Genomic DNA, 19,688 nt, shown 5'->3' with positions numbered 1-19,688 from the left:
ACAAAGTTATTAACAGTTTCTATATCTAATTATTGTGACTGTGTGATTCTCCTCTGGGTTAGGTGGGAAATCATTATCCCAAACTCAAACCAATTGAGGACTTCAAATGAGCACTAATTCAGGGAGGAGGTATGCACAGTTAAAACAACCCAAATAATACCGAGTCTTTTGAGTTATGGTGACTCACACCAGCAACATTATGACTAAGATGTATTACTGCCATTGGCTCCAGCTGAGATGGAACTGAGGTTTAAAGATACCATGTATTTTCCCTCTTATTCTGAACCCTTGGCATAATGAGCAGAAGAGAAATGAGTGCTCCCTTACCCTGCTATATATGGGATTTTTTTTTTCCCAGTGTAATATTCAATTAATTTCCTGAATAAGCTGTTCTCACCCCAGGGAATAATTACAAGATTTCTGTGCTGTTTGTAACTCTTCAAGCAGCTGTGTGCTACCTTTTAGCTCTGTTTTCACCTGGATGCAGGTCTTGCAATGATGTAGCAGAAGGCTTCTGCATCCACATCTGCAACATGTTAGATGGGTTCTGGCACTTCTTATGGGGAAGAGTTTTCATTCTACCCTCTGCCCTTCCTTCCACTCCCCTGTGTCTTTATTAGGAGAAGAGGAGAAGGCACAGAAAACAGAGAGTTGACAGAGATGAATACGCTCTATGAATCAAAGCTTCTGGAAATGCTTCTGTGGGTTGGTTACCTTCCTAGTGAAAGTAGGAGACTTGTACAAAATTTCCATTGAACTATCCTTTTCCATCCCTAGAAAAATGCCAAGGAACTTGGACAAGAGTATTTTAAATGGCGTCTATCTAGCACTCCTTTGTTGCCTATTTTGCTACAGCTAATTAAAAGAGAAAAGCCTTTTAATATTTAAGCACCATTAACTTGGCTGAATTATTAAATGTCAATTTGCATTATGTGCATAAAAGGATCAATAAACAAAGGAAATAAAGCAATGGAGGTGGCTGGGGTTAGAGAGATGTCAGTTCCTCTTATTGGAACCAGAGGGAATTGCTCTCTTGTCTGCCAGTTTGTGGTTGTTAATTATTGGTACTTGAGAGGGAAAGAACCAGGGACTTTCTAGGACTCTGCACACCAAAGGCACTGCAGGGATGTAAAAGATGCTGTCAAGATAAAACATTACATGGCTTGATTTCCAGGAGTGTCACTCAGCCCCTGTTGCCTCAGTTCTGTTGACAATTTGCTGGCATTTGCTTTCAATGCTCTCTCTCTTCCTTTCGGGTGGAGCTTGGCCTTTGCATTGTAGACTGGAATTAGGCATGGATTGATCCCTGGCTGTGCTTTAGGCTTTTTGCCCAACAATCACAGAGTGCAACAGCAGCACTTCCCCACTTAGCAGCACTGCTTGGGGGATAAAAGCTTCAGTGCTTTGTGAGGGCCTGCATTGGAACTCATTCAAGCACAAAGGCCTCTTTCCACTGAGGGGCTGTATCACAAGCAGCCTCCATGTATCATCACCAGCACCCATCTCCAGTCCTTGATCTTGCTGGGAGCAGATAGGTACCCGGCAGAGGGGTGCCAAGTCTCTGTGGTCCCCATGGTCTTTGGCATCCCTGCCAGGTTTGCCAGTGAGTGGTTGTGCTGGGGTTGGTGCCATGGTTGCCTGTCCTGTCCCACCAAGTGGCTTGGAGCTGAGAGCAGATCTTGTGCTTTGATCCCCTGGGTGGTGACTTTGCTGCAGGGAACCTGGGCTGTATGTGGGATGTGCACTGCTGTTCCTAGAGCTTTGGATGGAGACAAGTATCTGCTGCCCACCATTTTTCAGTAGTAAAATTGGGGTTTAGATAGTCGAATTAGGGGTAGCATTTGAACTTCCAGCTCTTTCTATGTTTTGTTCTAAATAGGCTTTCAGTGAAATTTTATTTCAGTCTTTTTCTTGTGGCTCTTACCACCCTCTCCTGCTCTCATTTGCCTGTCCCCCCCTCCTGCCCTTTGTTTCACAGTTGAAATAGCCTTTTGCTTTCTGTGGAAGATGGGGATAGCAGTAGGTAAACATGGCCATTTGTTGAATCTTTCCTCTCCTGCATGAAGAGATTGTTTGCACTGCCATCATGGCGTGATTGCCCTCACATCCCCAGCTCACTCTGAGCTGTCTGGATGGGGCTCTGGAAGCAGTGGAGCTGTGACAGGTGAGGATTTTGCATTGACTCGGTTCCTGAGCCAATGCTCAGCTTCACAGACAGGCTTTGTGGTCTGCACAGAGTTCTGTGCCTCTGCAGAAACTTTCCTGGCAGTGGTAGAGCTGCTTTGGTCACGTACACAGGGAGGTCTCCAGGAGAGCTGGGGCACTAGGTAGTCAATGCCTTGCTCTGCTACCCCATGTCTGCACACCCCCTCTCTGGGGTCAGCAGCCCTGAGAATACATCATCCCCTTTGGCTCTCCATGTAGAGAGCAGTCCTCTCCTCTGACAGCTCTTCTCTGACAGTCCTTCTCCTGCCCACCAGCCTCCAGTCTCCACCTCAGCATTGAAGAATTTGGGCCTCAGGGTTTAGCATTTAGCATCAGCTGGAGTTCCATGGAAATGCTCCTATTCTTACTCGATTTCTGATAGCGTGCTTTGATTTCATACTGGTTTTTGTTCTATTTCTTTTCTTGCTGTTTTTAGTATACCTGGGAGTTTGAATTCGTTTCTCTTCCTGTGTTTCCAGAGCAGGTTTTATCATGTGGGTGTGACTCTGGTGGAGCCTTCACCAGCAAAGTCTGGAGCACTTCCCTTGTGTCCCACTAGCTGGGGAACCCAGTTTGAAACCACTACCTCTGCTTTGCCTTATTTTTCATGATTCAGGAATAACAGCTGTCATCTGATATTTTTTTCTGGTTTTGATATGAAAAGGAGCCTGTAGTTATTCATTGATTGGAGTTCATGCACCTTTGCTGCTAATCTAGTCAACAGATGATTAGCAAATTGACTTTTTTTCCCCATTTTGAAGGACTGAAGTGTGTGTGTTGTGCTCTCCTTTCATCTCCTATGTCAAATGATCCAGCCATGAAACAACAGCTGAGTTTCAAAGTACTCTGGTTTAAAGATCTGTGCACATGGACCTCTTTGTTGAAGAGTCACTGTTGTACCAAAGGCATTCAAAGTATAAAAAGGGGGAAAAAAGCAGAAGAAGCAGCACCAGTGGGGGCTTTGGAAATGAGCTGATCTTGAATTCAAGGGAGAGAGGGTGAAACCCTTGGGACCATTCAAACAAAGTCCATTTGCCTGCACAAGTTATTAGCAGCAGATGGTGGGGACATCGCCTGTTGGACTTTGCTCCCAGTGCTGGCAAGCTGCATCATGGCTGTGGAAGGCATTTTTCCTGTCTGAGTGGGGATATGCAGCTTCAGTGTCTCCTGCATGTCACGACAGAGAGGCAAAAAAGAGAGAGCAGAAGTGTGAGTTGCATCTCCATCTGAGCTGGCCTTGGCTCTCTGGTGAGGTGGCTACTCAGAGGCCCCTAGGGATGGGCACAGTGAAAGCTGAGAACAAAGGCCAGAGGGTCTGCAGTCTTTCGGGGTGCCTGTAGCTGTTCATTGCCCTTCAGAGGGTGGTGGGTGCATGGAGCAGCTGGAGATTGGCTCAGGGGACTGGAAACCTGGCGGGAGTTTGCATAAAGGAGACAAATAATCAAATCTACCAAGGAGCCTGGTGCTCGCCTGTCCTGCAATATTCACCTGTTCCTACAGCACATGGGTCGGATAAACAAGTGTCTGTGCTGCCCATGTCCAGTTGAGTTCCTCTCTTTGTAGCCCTTTTTTCTCTGACTAGATTGTTTCATGTTTGGGTATTTTACAAGTTGACAAACAAATCATTCTGTTAGTGTCTGTATCTTCTAGAATAGAGGATGATTTCTCCCCCAGGCTGCTTGCCTCATCTGTGTTTTCCCCTAAAATGCTCAGGAGATTTAAGTAGCAACCAGACAAGAAATTTGCAATATTTTGAGCACTCAGCTTGGCAGGATCTCCTCACCCAAGTGTGGCTCTGTGTCTCATTGGGTTTTGCACCAAGACTTAGAGATACAGCTCAGACTCTGTAGCTGGCATAGGGGGAAGTGGGTTGGGAGAGATGATAAAGTCTCTTTAGGGCCATTATGAGACAGGCATGCTTTTTTCATTTCCCAGCCAAAGCTGGAATCTTCCAGGACAGTGTTGCTGAGGTGCAGGCTCTGACTGCCACTGTATCTGGAGCCCCTAAAGGTTTGAAGACAAGCTACTTCATATTGCCAGCATTGAGTTGTCTATAGAAATTCCACTCAGGCATAAGAGTTAGGCAGTAATGCAGAGTTTGTGCCACAATGCTCTGTGTGTGTAACATCTGTCACTTGATTCTCACCAAACAAAGTTGCTGATCAATTTTACTCTGCTCCTTAGCACTCTGCAGTTAGGTGGACCTACGTAAGAATATTTTGGGAATATCTAGGAAAGCTAATGAGCTGCTGCAGGCAGTGGAGTTGGGGATTGAGGTGATCAGTGATGATCTGGTAACTGATACTCTAGTAAAGTACATGATCCTGCTTTGGTTTTAAGTTGAACGATGGTCTCTGGAGCAGGTGTTGCAGTTGCTGGGGGGTGTACCTGCTATTCATGACATCTCACATGATTTTGTTGCTGGCATTTTTCTAAAAGAAAAAAAATTGTAGAGGTGCTTAAAGGAAGTGACATTGATTAAGCAAAAAGTTATTTTAAGACTGTGGAAATCATTTGGCTGAGCTTTGCAAAAAGAAACTGTTTCTGGAGATGCAATCAGACAGAGATGTAAAGACACCGTCTTGGTCTCCTCCAAGTGAAAAAAAATCCCATGCTATTTCTAGTGGCAAAGATTCGTGCTCTGTGATTACTTTCCACAACTCTGTCATTTCTCTGTGCACTTCTCCTTGAAAATTGTATTTTTTTCTTCTTGCTCAAGGGTTACTGTGAAGTGTTGTGTGGGGTCAGACATGGTTCTTTGCATATCTTGTGAGTGGCTGTGTTTCTTTTGTGGGTGAATGGATGTTTGTGTTTTAATCATGATCAGTGTACAAACACCAAAGGACTCAGAGACATTTTGCTACTGAAATATAATGTGTTCCCTGCTGCAAATTTAGGCCAGGTGTACAGTAAGCAGATTTTTTTTTTTTTTTTATCATATGAGGTTTTGGCTGCAGTGAAAACACTGGGGCATGAGAGCAAAAGAACCTCAGTGGAGATCTGTCTTGTTTGGGGTTGTAACCCTTAGTGTCAGCAGGCAGGGAGGGCTTCCAGATGTCTTTTCGTTTAGGACAGTACTGTGGTAGCACAGAACTGCCCAGGCAGCACATGATGTTGGAAGAGTCAACAGAAGGAGTTTGGGTGAGACAGAAGTCTAAGGAGTGGGAGGAGACCCAGGACCATGGATACGCTTTGATCCTCAGCTGTCCCTGGGCCTTCTGCATTGCCTCTCTCTGTGCTAAGGGACCATCCTGGCCTTGTGTTAAAAGCAGGAGTTTAATCAGACTGAACTGTACCAAGCATCTCCCATGGGGGAAATTCCCTGCAGGCTCCTTTTGCTGTTGCACTGGGCAAAGAGGCTGTGAGGGGCTGAGCTGAGGAGGAGGAGGCCCCTGAACAAGCAGCCAGGGAATGTGTTTGGAAAGTGGTGGTGGCATTTGGTTTGGAAAATAGGCTCCCCTGGGCAGGCTGCACAAAGACATCCAACGCCTGAGCTTGGTTACACCTGCCCGCTGCCACCTCCTCTCCCTCTGTTCTTGTGCTGGTCTTAACTGCTGACTGATGGGCATGGCTGGTTTTTCTTCAGCCATTAATACAATATTGATCCACAGCCCTGCTGACAGTGTTAATGGACACTGATTGTGTATTATTATTTCCATAATTGTCCTCAAGCTGGAGTGAATTCTCCTTTTCAAATGGCCCATTGACATCATGCCCTGCATTGTGGGCTGGATCTGGTCTGGTTAATTTGTTTTGTCTAAAGTTTCAGCAAAGCCTGTGGTCTTCATCCCTAGTGGAGCAATCAATGAGACCAGCTGAGCAGTGCTGGAGCACACATCAAGGCAGTTTCCATCCCCTTCCAGAGGAGGGTGTTTTGTTTGGCTGTCAGGATGCTGCCCCTGCAGACCCTTCCCGTCGTACCAGACCTTCCTTGCTGCTGACGACTGTTGCTAGCACGTCTCTTCCCTTCACGCGTGCACTGGCTTTCCCTTGTGCTCTGCTGGGGGGACATGACCCCTTCCTCACGGGTCCCCATGTTGGTGTGCCCCTGCTCACCGAGCAGATCTGTGCATTGCATGAACAGGCGGGATAAAACGCTGACTCCAGCAGTGACTTCGAGGCCTGAGCTGCCCCTTGGGTGTTCTGCTGTGCATGGTCTGCAACTCACAGCGCTGCAGGGCAGTTCCTGGAGAGGCAGTCACTAACAATGTCTCTTCAGCAAGAAATGCCACGTGGATTTCCTGAGTGAAATGCTTATTCAACCCCGCCGTGGTCCATACATACCATGTGTTTTCCCATTTCTGGGAACTCCCTTCCAGATGCATCTGTTACATGCTACTTGCTCAGGATGGGAAGGGTGAGGAAAGGGGACAGAAAGGTTCTTAAGAGGTTTAAGCAGCAGATTAACATCTGATGCCCTCCTTTTTGTTCAAGTGTAACTATGTAGTGTGAGTCCGGGGAGCCTGTGAACAGGAATGGGAAGGACCTTGGCTTCTTTGCCTAGGGTGTGTATAGAAGAGGCTGAATTACAACTGCACCAGCTGCATGGAAGATCATTGCTTGCCTTGCAAAGCAGAGTGGTAGATTCAGGCTGAGGAAGAGGAAAGCTCTAGGTGCAGCTTCCCTCTCTCCCTATCCTGGAGGAGGAAGGTAGCAGAGGTGGGTGGATTCAGTGACCCTGTGCGTTCACCAGCAGGTACTGGCCCAGCAGCTTTGGAGATAAATGTTCTTCATCCTTGAGCCTTCAGCAGGACATGCAGATGGCAGGGGTAGTGGTGGGACAGAGTCAAACAGTGATGGCTGCTGTTAGGGTGCTGGGAAGGCAGCAGGGAAGTGCAGTAGGTGCTGAGCTGCAAAATGGGGGAGCAGCTGCCCCTGTGGGTGCTGACAGTGACTGAGGGAGTGCCAGTGCAGTATCTGTCACTCACCACCCTCTCTGTGAAGGAGCTCTCATCACTGTCATTTTACTGATGGGATCTGAGCTTCGAGAAGATGAATGGCTAGACCTGTGAAGCAAATACAGATGACTCAGTCCTCTCCAAAAGACCGTTTCTCTCTCCTTTTCTACGTTTCCATGTTATTAGCAACCTCTAAGCACCAAGAGTCTCGTAAACTTTCCAGGTTATGGTAATAACAACATTGTACAGTACACTGCACTGGGAATAAAGTTATTTTATCCACTTCAATTTCCTTTTGTTTTAATGTGTAAATATATCAAGCGAAAGCATAGTAGGAAATCTTGATGCAGAGGCCAAATGCATTACAGTCCAGCCGTTTTCTGAGGAAGGGCCTAATGCTGCAGGTTCATACTCAGAGTTTTTTCCCTTCTAAAGCATCTGACATTTAACATTTGGCTGGCCTAGTTTCTCTGGAGGGCTTTGTATTGAGAACCTTCCCTAAGTTGATCTCTTACCTGAAAGTGGAATAAAAGTGATGATACATCTGTCCTTCAAAATTCTGGGAAAAATGGGAGGGTAGTAATCTGTCCCTTCTTCCCCCATAGAGACCATCAGAGATCTTCCTTGGACTTCTGTTTTGGTGTTTGCTAGCCTGAGGTGAGGGATTCTGCCCCAGAAGGACTCAACAGGGGAGATTGTCTCTGTGCAAGGGTTGTTCTGTGTGGAGCACTGTTGAGAATGGCTGGGGTTACTCTTTCATCTCCAGCCCTTCTTTTCCTTCCTGAGGGCCTTCTGTGAAACTGTTACTCTGACAGGCATGTTCCTGCCGTCCTGTTGTGCTGGCAGTGTGCAAACTGTCTGCATGCTGAAATCCTCCAAGAGACCTGGGATGATGTCAAACATTAATATATTCTTTCTGTTCAAGCACATTAAAAGTGCAATTAATCCTCACAGTCTCTCTGCCCATCTGTAATACAGCATGAGGTGACTTGCCCAGCCTTTGTGTGCTGTGGCAGGCTGAGCTTGGAACAGAGACCTTCCCAAATCTCATCTTGTGATTTAATGCAGTCCCCAAAGAACAAATTTAATGCAGTCCCCAAAGAACTTGTGATTTAATGCTCAGCCCCCACCTACTAATATCAAGTTGTAACCAAACCAGAGGCAGTGTCTCAGGCTCCTGTGCCATCTACCTGAGTGCTTTTCTTTCCAAGACAATGCCAAGCTTTCTGAGTTTCCTTCTGAGAGATCTGGTTCAAGTGGGGTTTAAGACATGAAAAACAGTGGCTGTTCTGCTGCGTAGCTGGTGCTGTTATTGCCAGAGAGCTGTTACAGCTTAAGCAGTGGGGATTCCCTGAAAGTGATGTCCCTTTCCAATGATTTAGCTGAAGGGTGTTAGTGATGGTGACACAAGCAAGTTCAGACACCTGTGAACAAAGCTTGCTTGTAAGTTTCACTACAGCTCAGTGTATTCAGGGAGAATTTGGGAGAAGAGGACAAAATTATGACCCAGGGTTTTATCCCCAGAGCTGTCGTTTTGTTGTAGTCTAGTGCCATATAAGGATTAGTTTAAATAATGTTTCTCTCAAACTCAAAGTTACGCCAGCGAATTACCCCAAGGTATTTTGGCACCAGAATAGTTGTAGAAAAGCCTTCTAATCCTATACCACTATACCTAATGATTTTGCTGTGGAAGTTACCCATGTGGAAATGCCTCTGGACAAGCGGTAAAACAGGGTTACACAACACAGGTGAAATAATGAAAGTGGAATAGACAAAGGGAAGAGTGAAAGTTTCAATGCTTACTTTGTATACCATATGGGGTACAGCAGTGCAACTTAAGAGCAACATTTAACTGGGAGCTAGAGCTGCAGATAAATATTCCGATTCTCTGTGGGGTGTCTGGAAATTAGTTTTTATAGCAAGGTCATGTTTGCAAAGGGAGAATAGAGACACCAGCTGGCAAAGGCAGCCCAGAGACTGTGAAGAGAGGTTACCAGAGCTTTGCTGCTTCAGGGTGCCAGGACCCTGCTGAAATGCAGGCAGGACAGTTTGGAGATTGGAGGAATGTGGCATAGGATGGAAAGGGGCAGAGTTTCTCTTTTAGTCAGCAGAGATTGATAAGCATCACAGCCTGTGTCTCAGCCCTGTAAGCGGTGCTCTGCAGTATACGTGGGCTAAAGGTGTCATGGCAGATCTGCAGGAAACTGATCTGAGGGCTGAAACAGCACAAGAGGCTGTCATTTGGATTAAGGTATATTAGCAAAGGTTATGTAGACTTCTGAATTCCTCCTCTGCAACTGTTGGCTTGACAAGCATTCGTGATGTCTTTTCCTGATAAATCATTATTTTAATTAATGTATTTAGTCCATACATGTATGTGTGTACAAACACACAGATGTGTGTAAGCATATATACAGGTTTGTGCTTTCTCCTGGGTTCAACAAGACTCTCTGCCATCCAGGCAGGGGAAGGTCACTCATGTGCTCAGTTGTATCAATGAAGTCTTAACAGTCAGTTCTGGCATTCCATGATGCCCAAGCAATGGCAGGAATCTTGAGAGGCCTGCAGAAGGGGAAGACAGGAGAGGCTGGGGAATTTGTCCATGTTTGTGCCATCATATTATTCAAATAGACATGTTGCTTCTGTTTGTCAACAGTTTGGACAGTAATAATGATTTTAACGAAGTGCCACCATGCTGGAAAGACAGACGAGATGGAAAATGAGAGAGTAGCTTGCTGTATGTGCAGTGCTGCTGCCTGGGTGTTGGGTGGCCATGGCAGGCTGTAAAGCCTCAGCAGCAAGAGCAGATCCCTGTGTCCACTCCCGTGTCCCTACTGCTTGGCCAGTGCATTGTGGTGACACAAGTACATAAAGGCTGATCTCAAAGGCAGATCTTCTCCACTGCCCGAGCCCAGCCTGTCCAACCATCTGTACTGCTGGTGGATTAAACCAGATAAAATCCAAGCACTTCTCTTGCCTGGGTGATTTGGTCTACAGCATTTTGGTCATGCCAAAAGAATGAAAATAATTTTTTAAAAGGTAGTCCTTGAAGCTCAACTAAACTTGAGGAAAAAGTGGGTGCTTGGTTCAGCTTTAACAGGTTGTGCAAAATTTATTCTTGCCTAGGAAGGCTCTCTAAGTCTCATTGCTTTAAAGCCTTTGATCATTTCCTCACTGGTTTGTTCATTTTTGTTATATTCCACTAATGGGAGCTAGAGCCAGAGTCACCTGAAAGCATTCTAGAAAGCTGGTTAAGTATCCCACGGGACTGTCAGTGAGACACCAACTCTTAGACACGTTTGTGGGTTTCTCTGTTTCTTGAAGTGCAACTGGAGTTTCCCCCTCAAACAGGCTCAGGTGTCCTGTTGGGCTGCACAGTCACCTTCAATGCACCTCAGCCACTTCTCTGATGACACAAACGCTTTGGAGTAGGGAGCCAAAGGCTGTTTGCACAGAACTTCAGAGCTGAGGCATTTTTCTTTATAAAATCCTGTTGTACTAGAGCTTGTCTCTTCCTGCTTGTCATCAGGGCTGCAGTGGGATATAGGTGCTGTTTGGTGGTGTGGCATTTTATAACTTTGTTTTGAGAACTTTCTTTCTAGGTACTTTTTCACCCATTTTCCTGGCTGAACTGGCAGTAATTGGTCTCCATTTGCAGCTGTAGGTGGAGAATCCCTACAGATTATGGGGTCCTCTGGTCCTGCAGAGGCTGTTTCCTCTGGCTCAGGGCTGAGACAGGCTGCTATTTAATATGGGAAAGACTTGTTTTTCCTGCAGTGTGTGCTATGCCTGTTCTAGGGATGTGTGCTAATAGCTGTACAGAGCTTCAGGGCCCTTTCTGGCTCCACTCAGTAGTTATCCCAGCCCCCTGCAAGGTAAATCATAGTAATCAGGCTTATTTTAGACAGCCATAGAGCAGTTGTGATTTGACTAAGTCCCTGCTATAGCTGCTTGCACATACTCTTCTCTAGGGGAGACGACAGCAGGAAATTCTTAGTCCTCAACCTGTGCAGGAGGGTCCACCCCAAAAAACCTCCATATTCTGCTTTTCAGTATCTAGAGCTGCTCATCCCAATGGCACCAAAGGTTTTAAAATAGTAGTTGATATCAGTCACCCAGGAAATGGGGAAAATTGCTTAATAATATATCCCCTAAGACCTCCGCGACTCATTGCCAGAACTGCCTGGCTCTTCCTCTCTGTAGCTTAAGAGGTGGGAGAAGCCACCCTGGGCAGTGGGCATAAGGAGATGGAGTACTGGCCCTTTCCCTCTTTACCTCTTCTTTCCTCTCCACAGCTCCTGCTCAGGCCCAAATCATCCATGCTGGGCAAGCGTGCGTGGTGAAGGAAGACAACATCAGTGAACGCGTTTACACAATTCGGGAGGGGGACACGCTGGTCCTGCAGTGTCTGGTCACAGGACACCCCCGGCCACAGGTAAGCCTTCGGTCTTGCCGGTCACCCCTGCTCCCCATAGCACTTGTTTGTAGTCTCCACATAGTGGAGAACTGTGGGCAGTGGGGTGTCCAGCTTTCTCCTACATGTTGGACTCAGGCGGGGATGCCCCATTTTGCAAGCACTTAGCTTGTTAAGCTGTGAAGCATTTAAGCTCACTTTCATGGAAAACAGTCCACAAAGCTTTGCAGAAGCTTACAAAGACCTTTTACTTGTCTTCAGTATGTGAAGTCCCTCCAAAAACTGAAAGTCTGAACAGAAATCATTATACAATGCACCCTCAAATCTTTAACCCTCTTAGTACAAAGTAGAAACAGCCTAGAAAAGGCTTCCCACATGTGCTTGCCTTTAGAGTTGGTCCTTCATGGTCCATCAGTCTCTCAGCTTCTCTGGATGTACAGCCAAGGGCACACTGCTCAGGGGAGTTTGGGAAGTTGTTGGTAGCGCCCTTCACTGAGCCCCGTGCAGAGCCTGCTGGTCATTGCTTTGTGGCCACTGAGCAGAGGCAGATTCAGACTTGCAGCACTGGACACATCCATGCCGTGGTCAAAGACACAGTCCAGTGGGGAGATACAAAGCTGAGCTTGGCTAATGGTTGCAGTCCTTACTTGGGGTGCCCAGAGGCTTGCACAGCTTCAAGCCCGTGCAGCCACCTCAGCACCCTTCAGATACTCAAGCTGGGCAGTTCAGTGTTAGAGTGGATGTGTCCGTAGAGGTACTGGACCAGAGCATAGGTCTGCCAGCTCTGAGACAGAGCGTGGTAGGAACAGCAGCTGGTGCACACCGCGAGGCTGGATGTGCCAGAATACACTCAAGGGAGCCACATATAATATGTGTCTTGGTCCCCTTCCTCAATCCTGCCGAAGGTATTTGTGGAGAGAAGCCATGAATCTGCTTATGCCAGTTAGTGTCTCTGTGGACTTGCTTGTGAGGAGCTACTTGGCAAAGAGGTGATGACAAAGGCAAAGATTTGAAATGGTTTTTCCATCAAAAGAATATCCTGGAAACAATAAAAAGAAAATTACCTGAGCCAAGTCAGCAAAAACAACCAGCCTAGGCTTGTGACAGTGATGGACAAATGATACCTGTGTGCATCAGAAATGGGGAATTTGGTAGCAGTGGCCTAAGGTTGTTGAATGTGTGGAAAGGTCCTGGCAGGTTGTAGGGATTTGAGCCTGAGTAGCTAGAGAGATTTCTGGAGCAGAGCCTGTTGCAGACAGCGGGCTAGTGGGCAGCACTCTGGCTTGTCATTGCCCAGATCTCCACGGGGGACATCAGAGCCTGGAACCAGGCATGACCAGGGAGACTGGAACCTGCGCATATAAAATGTGGCATGCATCCTATTTCTGCCCTCCCTCCTAATGGATAGATTTCTTCCCCAGCTAAGCTCTTATCCTAACCTTTGTTTAATCTTCTCTTTCTCTTTCTATCAGCCAGTCATTAAAGCATGAAAATGTGGCCAAAATACTAAAATGAGATTGTGATTGAAAAGATTAAAGAGCTGGCTGAAGTGTCCTTCAAAACAGGAGACTCCAAGAATCTTGGGGCCCTCAGACAATTTCATAAGCCTACAAAGGCTGAATAAATCCATGGTCAATAGCTCTGAAAATCTGCTCAGCCTGGTGCTCTGGGAATGAGATGTAGGCACCCCTGCTCCTTCTAGAGCATCAGTACCAATCAGGTGAAGGCAGTGAGCTTTAGGCAAAGTCTGGCAGAGCGGTCAAGGTATTTGGTTCATCTTATCTATGGCCAATGCTGAATGAAAGTCTCTTTTTTTATGCTGGCTGATCTCAGTCCCAAAATCTAGATTGTCACCAGAGTAGGAGGCTGGTGGTCAGCAGCCTTTAGAAGGGAGGTTGCAGACATAGAAAACCAATGGGCTGAGAAAAGTTGTCTCTCTCTTTCATTGTCTGGAGTGCACAAAACAAGGGGGAAGCTTGTACTGCCACTACAAGGGCTGTACCTCATTGCAGATATAAGAGTAACCCTCCAGTCTTTGGGATTGCTGCCTTCTTGCCACCATTCACCATGAAATATCATGCAGCTCCGTTGCCCCTGCAAGCCAGGACCTTAAGACATGTAACATAAGGACAAAGAGATGAAAAGATGGCTTGAAATCTGAAGGGATTTTTTAATTTTCTTTTTCTGTATCTTTAGAAACAGAGGAAAAGCTTGTGTACTGCAAAAGGATGACTTACAAAAATAAAATACACAGGGGTTCCCAGTGGGAAAGGGGCAAGAGTCAGATAGCAACTGCATTTTTTCACTCATGGAAAAGCAAAAAGCAGAAATAGCCTTGCTGTCCAGAAAAAGATGAGTGTGGACTGCACTAAAAGCTCTGTAGCTGTGAGCTGATGTCTGCTGTAGCATCATGGCCTACCAGCCACATGGGGTCTCAAGGCTGAATGCTGAAAGTCCTGTGCTGTGCAGATAGTGGAGTAAAACTGAGCAAGCTGCTAGGTTTACAGAATCAGAGCAGGAGTGGTAAACATGCAGTGTGTGTCTGCGTGAAGTGAGGGGTTTTCCTGGGCTCTCGGACATGGGGATTGGTGATGGACCAGAATCAGCACCTGGCCTGCTGAGACATACTGAGATCACTAGTTGAGCTTTGCGAAGTCTAGTGGTGCTGTAGGACCTCTATGGAAGTAGCTAGGGAGGAGGGGGAAGAGCAACAAAGGGAGCTCTGCTGAATCTTGGGATCTCTATTTTGTGTCCCTGATTTCATTTCTCTCGTTCTTCTCCGGCAGGTGAGATGGACCAAAACTGCTGGCAGCGCGTCGGACAAATTCCAAGAGACGTCAGTGCTTAACGAGACCCTTCGGATTGAGAAGATCCAAAGGCTGCAGGGGGGCCGCTATTACTGTAAAGCAGAAAATGGGGTTGGGGTCCCTGCCATCAAGTCCATTCGAGTAGATGTGCAGTGTAAGTCGTTTAGCGGCAACCCAGACCTTCCCACAGTTCTACTGCATGTCTCTGCCTTGCTGCGGGGCCAGCAGGGAGCTGCATTGCCCTAGGACCACGTGCACCTGACTCGGGAGCAGAGGGGCTGGTGTGGTCTCCCCAGTGGTCTTTTTTGCCTAGGAGATTAGATCCATCCCTGATAAGCATAGCTCTGCTGTCCTTGTGAGTCATTCTTAGCTAGGTGCTGTGGTGTCTGTCACTGACAGGGTTCCCTAGCACTTGTCTGGGATGTAGCATTGTGGGTGGCTTCTGCTTTCTTTGTCTTCATTTTGAAGCTGACAGTGCTTGAAGCAAGCAATATTTCTTGAAGTTGGTAGTGTCCCAGATGCTGGGGGCATTCCTGAAACCAGTGTCCTGCTCCCAGCATTGCTACTTCTGTAGCATGGTGGAAACAGCCAAAAATTCTGGAATGCAGCTGAGGAGGCTGAGCTGTGATAGGGTGAACATGAAGGTGACTCAACATTTCCCTGGTTGGTCATAGTGCCCATCCTTCTTGAGTCCTGGACATGCTGCTAGTGGCTTTCCACCTTGGGCTTCAAGTTTTGAGGGTTTCTCTTAATGTTTTTTTCTTGGGTTTAATGTTTATTCTTGGACTGCTGTGGTCAAAAGGGAGGGAAATTAAACTTATGCCATAAGTCCCCTATGGGAGAAATTCAAGATTTAATATCTAGGCAACTTGTGAAGAGATTTGCACTCTTGGAGAAGATTACCATTATATTGTCCTTGACTATACACTACTCCAATTTTCTCCAGGCCAGCTAACACCAAATACCTATTATATCATATTATCTGAGAAGGCAAGAGGCTGATACTAAAAAGTTGTAAGGTATGATAAAGCAGCTGAATCTGTTCCTTAACCTGTCATGAGCTGTTCTTATGTTCCCCCTAGCAAGAAGGTCCTTCCTTCTGAGCTGAGGGGCACTGTGGTTATCTGTCAGTGGAACAACCTCCAGGCTTCAAAATCCCAGTACATGCCTGGAGTCTGGGCAGACCTTCTTGCTGACAGCAACTGCTGCCTAACTGCTTCCTTTTAGTCCTGCTGTCCAGCCCAGCTGTGGTGTGACTCTCATAAAGTGTGCCACAGACTTGGGCATCCTTAGGTTTTGGCAGGTTCACGATCCACAGTCATATTGTATGGCTGGGAGTAGCTCCCATCTCTGTTCCTTCCTTGCCCTACCCTTTATTGGAGTAGTGTAGTGTGGGCACATTCCTACCTAGGCTGTAGAAATGGATTGCTTCAACAGCAGCCACTGTGGATAGGATGAGTGTTTTGTTCATTGGCATTGCATCACTTTGTTTAGAGAAGTTCTGACACCCACCCTAGATCTGCTTGGCTTCTCTGCCTGTTTCTTCTCCTACATGCAGTGGAGGCATATGATAACTCTCCATTGCAAAGGATACTTGCTTTTGTCAAGCCTCAGTGTGACACCTTGCCAGGGCCTGTGTGTCTAGGAACAGGAATGTGCCATGAATCTCCTCATGCCCTGAGGGTGCTCCCGTGGTGCAGGCTGGAGCTAGAGTGATGTAGTGTCCTGTGGTCCCTCATGCAGCTCTGACCTGTAGAACTATGGGGCTAATGGGGTGGCCAAGGGCTTTCTCATACTAACATCTACTCTGCAGATGGACTTGGTACTGCACCTCTGTTCTGCTCACTCGGTTTTTGGGGAGGAGAGACTATTTTCTGCTAGTATTTGCAGTAGGAACAAGGGAACACATGGGAAAAGCCACAGTTTTTGTTGAACGCTCACCCAGGCAACCTTCAGCTGAATGAACCAGAATTTGAAAACAAATCCGTTCTTTTCCTGCATCCCATTTTGTAGTTAGAGGTAAGTAATCACCCTCATGTGTACCTTGGTGTCCTTGACAGCTGCTGCTAGTCCTCAGTCATACTTTTGCTATTCAACAGCGAGGTTGTGCAGAGAGCATCGTTGGTGCCAAGAGGATATTAAACTGGAAACACTAACCCAGGTAGCATGATATTCCTTTGCCCCAAGTGGGCATCAGTGAGGCTTTAAAGTATTGGTTAGATACTGGCAGAGAGGCAGCTGCTGTTCGGAGTATTTCCATGTGGGAGAAAGAGAAAGTAAAGAAAAGAAAACAATGAATGGTTACAAGCTTTTATTGTGCGTGAAACATCCCACGTGATCATCTCCATGGGCAGCCTTGGGCCAAATTTATCATTTGAGCAGCTCACTGACATCAGTGGCATTACTTGTACATCAAGGACATACATATTGTCGTAGGTCTTATTTTAGCTTTTCTCAGGAGGGCTAGACCTAGAGCTGACTGCTACAAAAGAAGGCTGAAGGATTCAAAGGAGGAAAGTTTTAGCAACCAAAAAGAAGTTGTTGTTTTCTGTGTGGGGAGTAGTTGGGAGCCAGAAGACTGGGATGGTGAGCTTCTTCTTTGGTTAGTAAGGGAAGTGTTTTACCTGCTGAGAAACAGAGTCTCAGAAGGATGGTAGCTACAGAGTCACTCATGTGAAATTTGAACACATAAAGGAGAGTTAAGGACAAAGAAAGAGGAAAAGAGGAGAGGCTATGCTCAGCATCCTGGTCCAAAAGAATTTGATGTTCAGTCACCCTATGGCCACATGAAGACAGCACTGTATGGAGAGAAGCCCTTTTTTTCCATCTGCATGTTTTTCTTCAGCTGTGAGTGTTTTTTGGTTGGTGGAGTTTTTTTCCTGGGATATTTTTTGTGTCTTGTCATTATTCCACTAATGGCTCTACTCATATCTCTGAGGTATGGTCAAGCAGACAAATTTCAAGTCCCATTACAATTGCTGTCTGCCGAGCATACGACTCATTAAAAGAGGCAAATCCACAAGTTGACACTTGTGATTCAGCAGAGAGCATATGTTGTTTGGATGACATGTTAGCAGAAACTCATCCCTGCTTCCCTCTTCCTTACTGGAAGTCAGATCTCCAAACTTAGAAATCTGTAAAAGAAAATATTGTGAAAACTAGGTGGCATGGGAGGGCAGGAGGTGATGAGCACGTTGGCGTGTGCAGAGGGCCATGCTGGCAGCACAAGAGGATACTTGGTACAAGTACCTCAGTTTCCCCGCAGCTGAAGATGAGGTCATAACATTCCTGAAAATACAGAATCCTTTAACTTGAGCTCTAAAGGTGCCTTATAAGACATACTTAAAGACACAGGGACTGATTTCGGTTTTAGAGGGCCAATTCTTGTTGTCTTGGTTTGAAAGACAGCTGTCTGCCAAGGAAGGCAGGAGCCTCCCTTGAAATGAAAAACTCAACCCCCTTCCTGCCAAATTCTACAATTTTGAAATCAAGGGGCTTTTAGGCAAAGATATGGTAAATAGGAATAACAGTTCTTTACTATTATATATCTATATGTGTATAACCAGTCGAACAAACAACAATAACTATGGCAATAACAGCAAACAATCACAAACCCAGTCCCAGCCTTCTCGGCTGTCAGGCCCTTTCCCCTCGGGTGCAGTTCCGCTCGCAGCCGGCAGGGGCGCTGGCGGCTCCCGGTGAGCAGGGCAGGTGCGATGGTTCCCCCGCGGCTGCAGGGGGCGCTCCGGAGCGAGCTCGGGGAGCACGCGGCACCAGTGCCCTGGGATCCCGGGAAGGATGGAACAAAGGCTTCACAAACCCCCTGGGCAGCCGATCCTGGTGTCCGGCCGGACCCTCAGGAACAGCAGGCTGGAATGGCAGGCTGGAACGGCAGGGACAAGCACAAATCCTGGATGGCAGACGAGATGGATCAAACTCCAGAGCTGCAGCGGGAACCCTGGGAGGTCTCCACAGGCAGGGCGTGTGGGGCTACGATGTAGTGAAGGCTCTAAGCAATGCTGGGGACAGGGCAGCTGCAGCTCAGCTCCCTGCGGGGCAGGGAAAGGCGGGCTTGGGGTCCCAGGGTTTCTCCCTGAGGCACCCAACCAGATGGTGAAAAGATTCCTCTTTTAGTAAGGTGGGGTGTTAGGGTCCCGGTACAACAGCCGCTCCAGTGAGCAAGCTCCACTCACGGTAGAAGGAAGGCAGCCGAAAAAGCAGAAGCCTGCAGTGCTGACGAATTCCCTCCACCAGGATGGCAGCCTCTCTCTCTGTCCTAACTCTGAGAACAACCGCCCACACACCCAGGTGAAAGGGAGTAGCCCGTTGGACCCCTCCCGCTGTGGCCAGATCTTTTGTTTCTCCCAAGCACCCAGCAATTTGTCGCACCGGCAAAATATATGGGAAAAATTCCTCAAGAGGAGAAAGAAAAGAGAAGGGGAACTCCCAAAACCCCAACACTTGTCAAAAGGGATCTTTACATTTAACCTCAGTCTCAAAGTGGTTCTGTGAGGAGAAAGATCCACTGCCTCTGAGGTTTCCCCCATGCTACGGTGATGTTGAAAATTGATACCTGCTGCAACTTCTGAGAAAATCATCCCTTTTCAGCAGGTGGGCAACTGTAGAGGGGCAGTATGCTCTGTGTGGATGGAGAAAATCCTCTCCCTGCAGGGCTATTGCTTCTGTCCTTGCAAGTGTAGCCACTGATAACCATTGATTCAGTCATGGTGGCTGCGTGTCTGGTGCAGGTACAATAAGGGAATTGAAAGGAGCATCTTTTGTAAAGGGAGAAAACAAAAGAATCTGATCAGTTTAGGGAGGGGTAATGGAGCTGCAGTGAGTAGAAGCTGCTGAAGAAGGACAGTCAATACAGACTTTGAAGAAAATACACAGAGGATATTTAATAGGAAAAGAGAGAAATTATACATACCTATTACAGTGTTTTGCATCTCATCTTCCCATGACTCCCCAAGAGATTTGCTCTGTCTAGATGACTTTCCAACTCAGCTCCTTGATCTTGTCCTGATTTCTTACTTTCATTCTTTGTCTTGAAGGTTTGTCATGTCGTTTGTATGGACATCTCACAGCGATGAGCTTAGCCCCATGATTTCAGGAGGGATTTGGGAACCAGAAAATGGAGAAATTACGATGAAACAGAGCTTCCTGGGATCCTTCTGAACTCTCACTGAAGTAGAGAGTAGTGATTTTCTGTTGGGGGGGGGGATGCCATTGAGGAATGTGAGGCACCCTACTGCTCTGAGACACATGGCAGGCAGGTGTTTTTTTGGGGACTGCATAGGGATCTGCAAACCAGAGACTGCTTTCTATTCTCTGAAGGTTTATGTGGGGAGCGGGAGAATTCTG

At 46.9% G+C, this 19,688-nt stretch overlaps 1 protein-coding gene across 2 annotated transcripts in view; it reads left to right on the top strand.

Moving 5' to 3' along the window:
• The window catches only part of MDGA1 (MAM domain containing glycosylphosphatidylinositol anchor 1), a 143,713-nt gene that overhangs the window by 37,187 nt on the left and 86,838 nt on the right, over nt 1-19,688 (top strand). The window contains exons 4-5 of one of the 2 annotated variants that reach the window (XM_048296991.1): nt 11,399-11,538; nt 14,304-14,418. In XM_048296991.1, the coding sequence (XP_048152948.1) occupies nt 11,399-11,538; nt 14,304-14,418 (255 nt within the window). Of the gene's footprint in view, nt 1-11,398; nt 11,539-14,303; nt 14,479-19,688 lie in introns of both variants that reach the window. The other variant, XM_048296990.1, reaches the window with a different exon arrangement.

Source organism: Corvus hawaiiensis, chromosome 3 (genome assembly GCF_020740725.1).
Source record: "Corvus hawaiiensis isolate bCorHaw1 chromosome 3, bCorHaw1.pri.cur, whole genome shotgun sequence".
In the NCBI taxonomy this organism is placed as follows: Eukaryota; Metazoa; Chordata; class Aves; order Passeriformes; family Corvidae; genus Corvus; species Corvus hawaiiensis.
The sequence above is the reverse complement of the archived record's forward strand: the minus strand, read 5'-3'. Positions and strand labels throughout refer to the sequence as shown.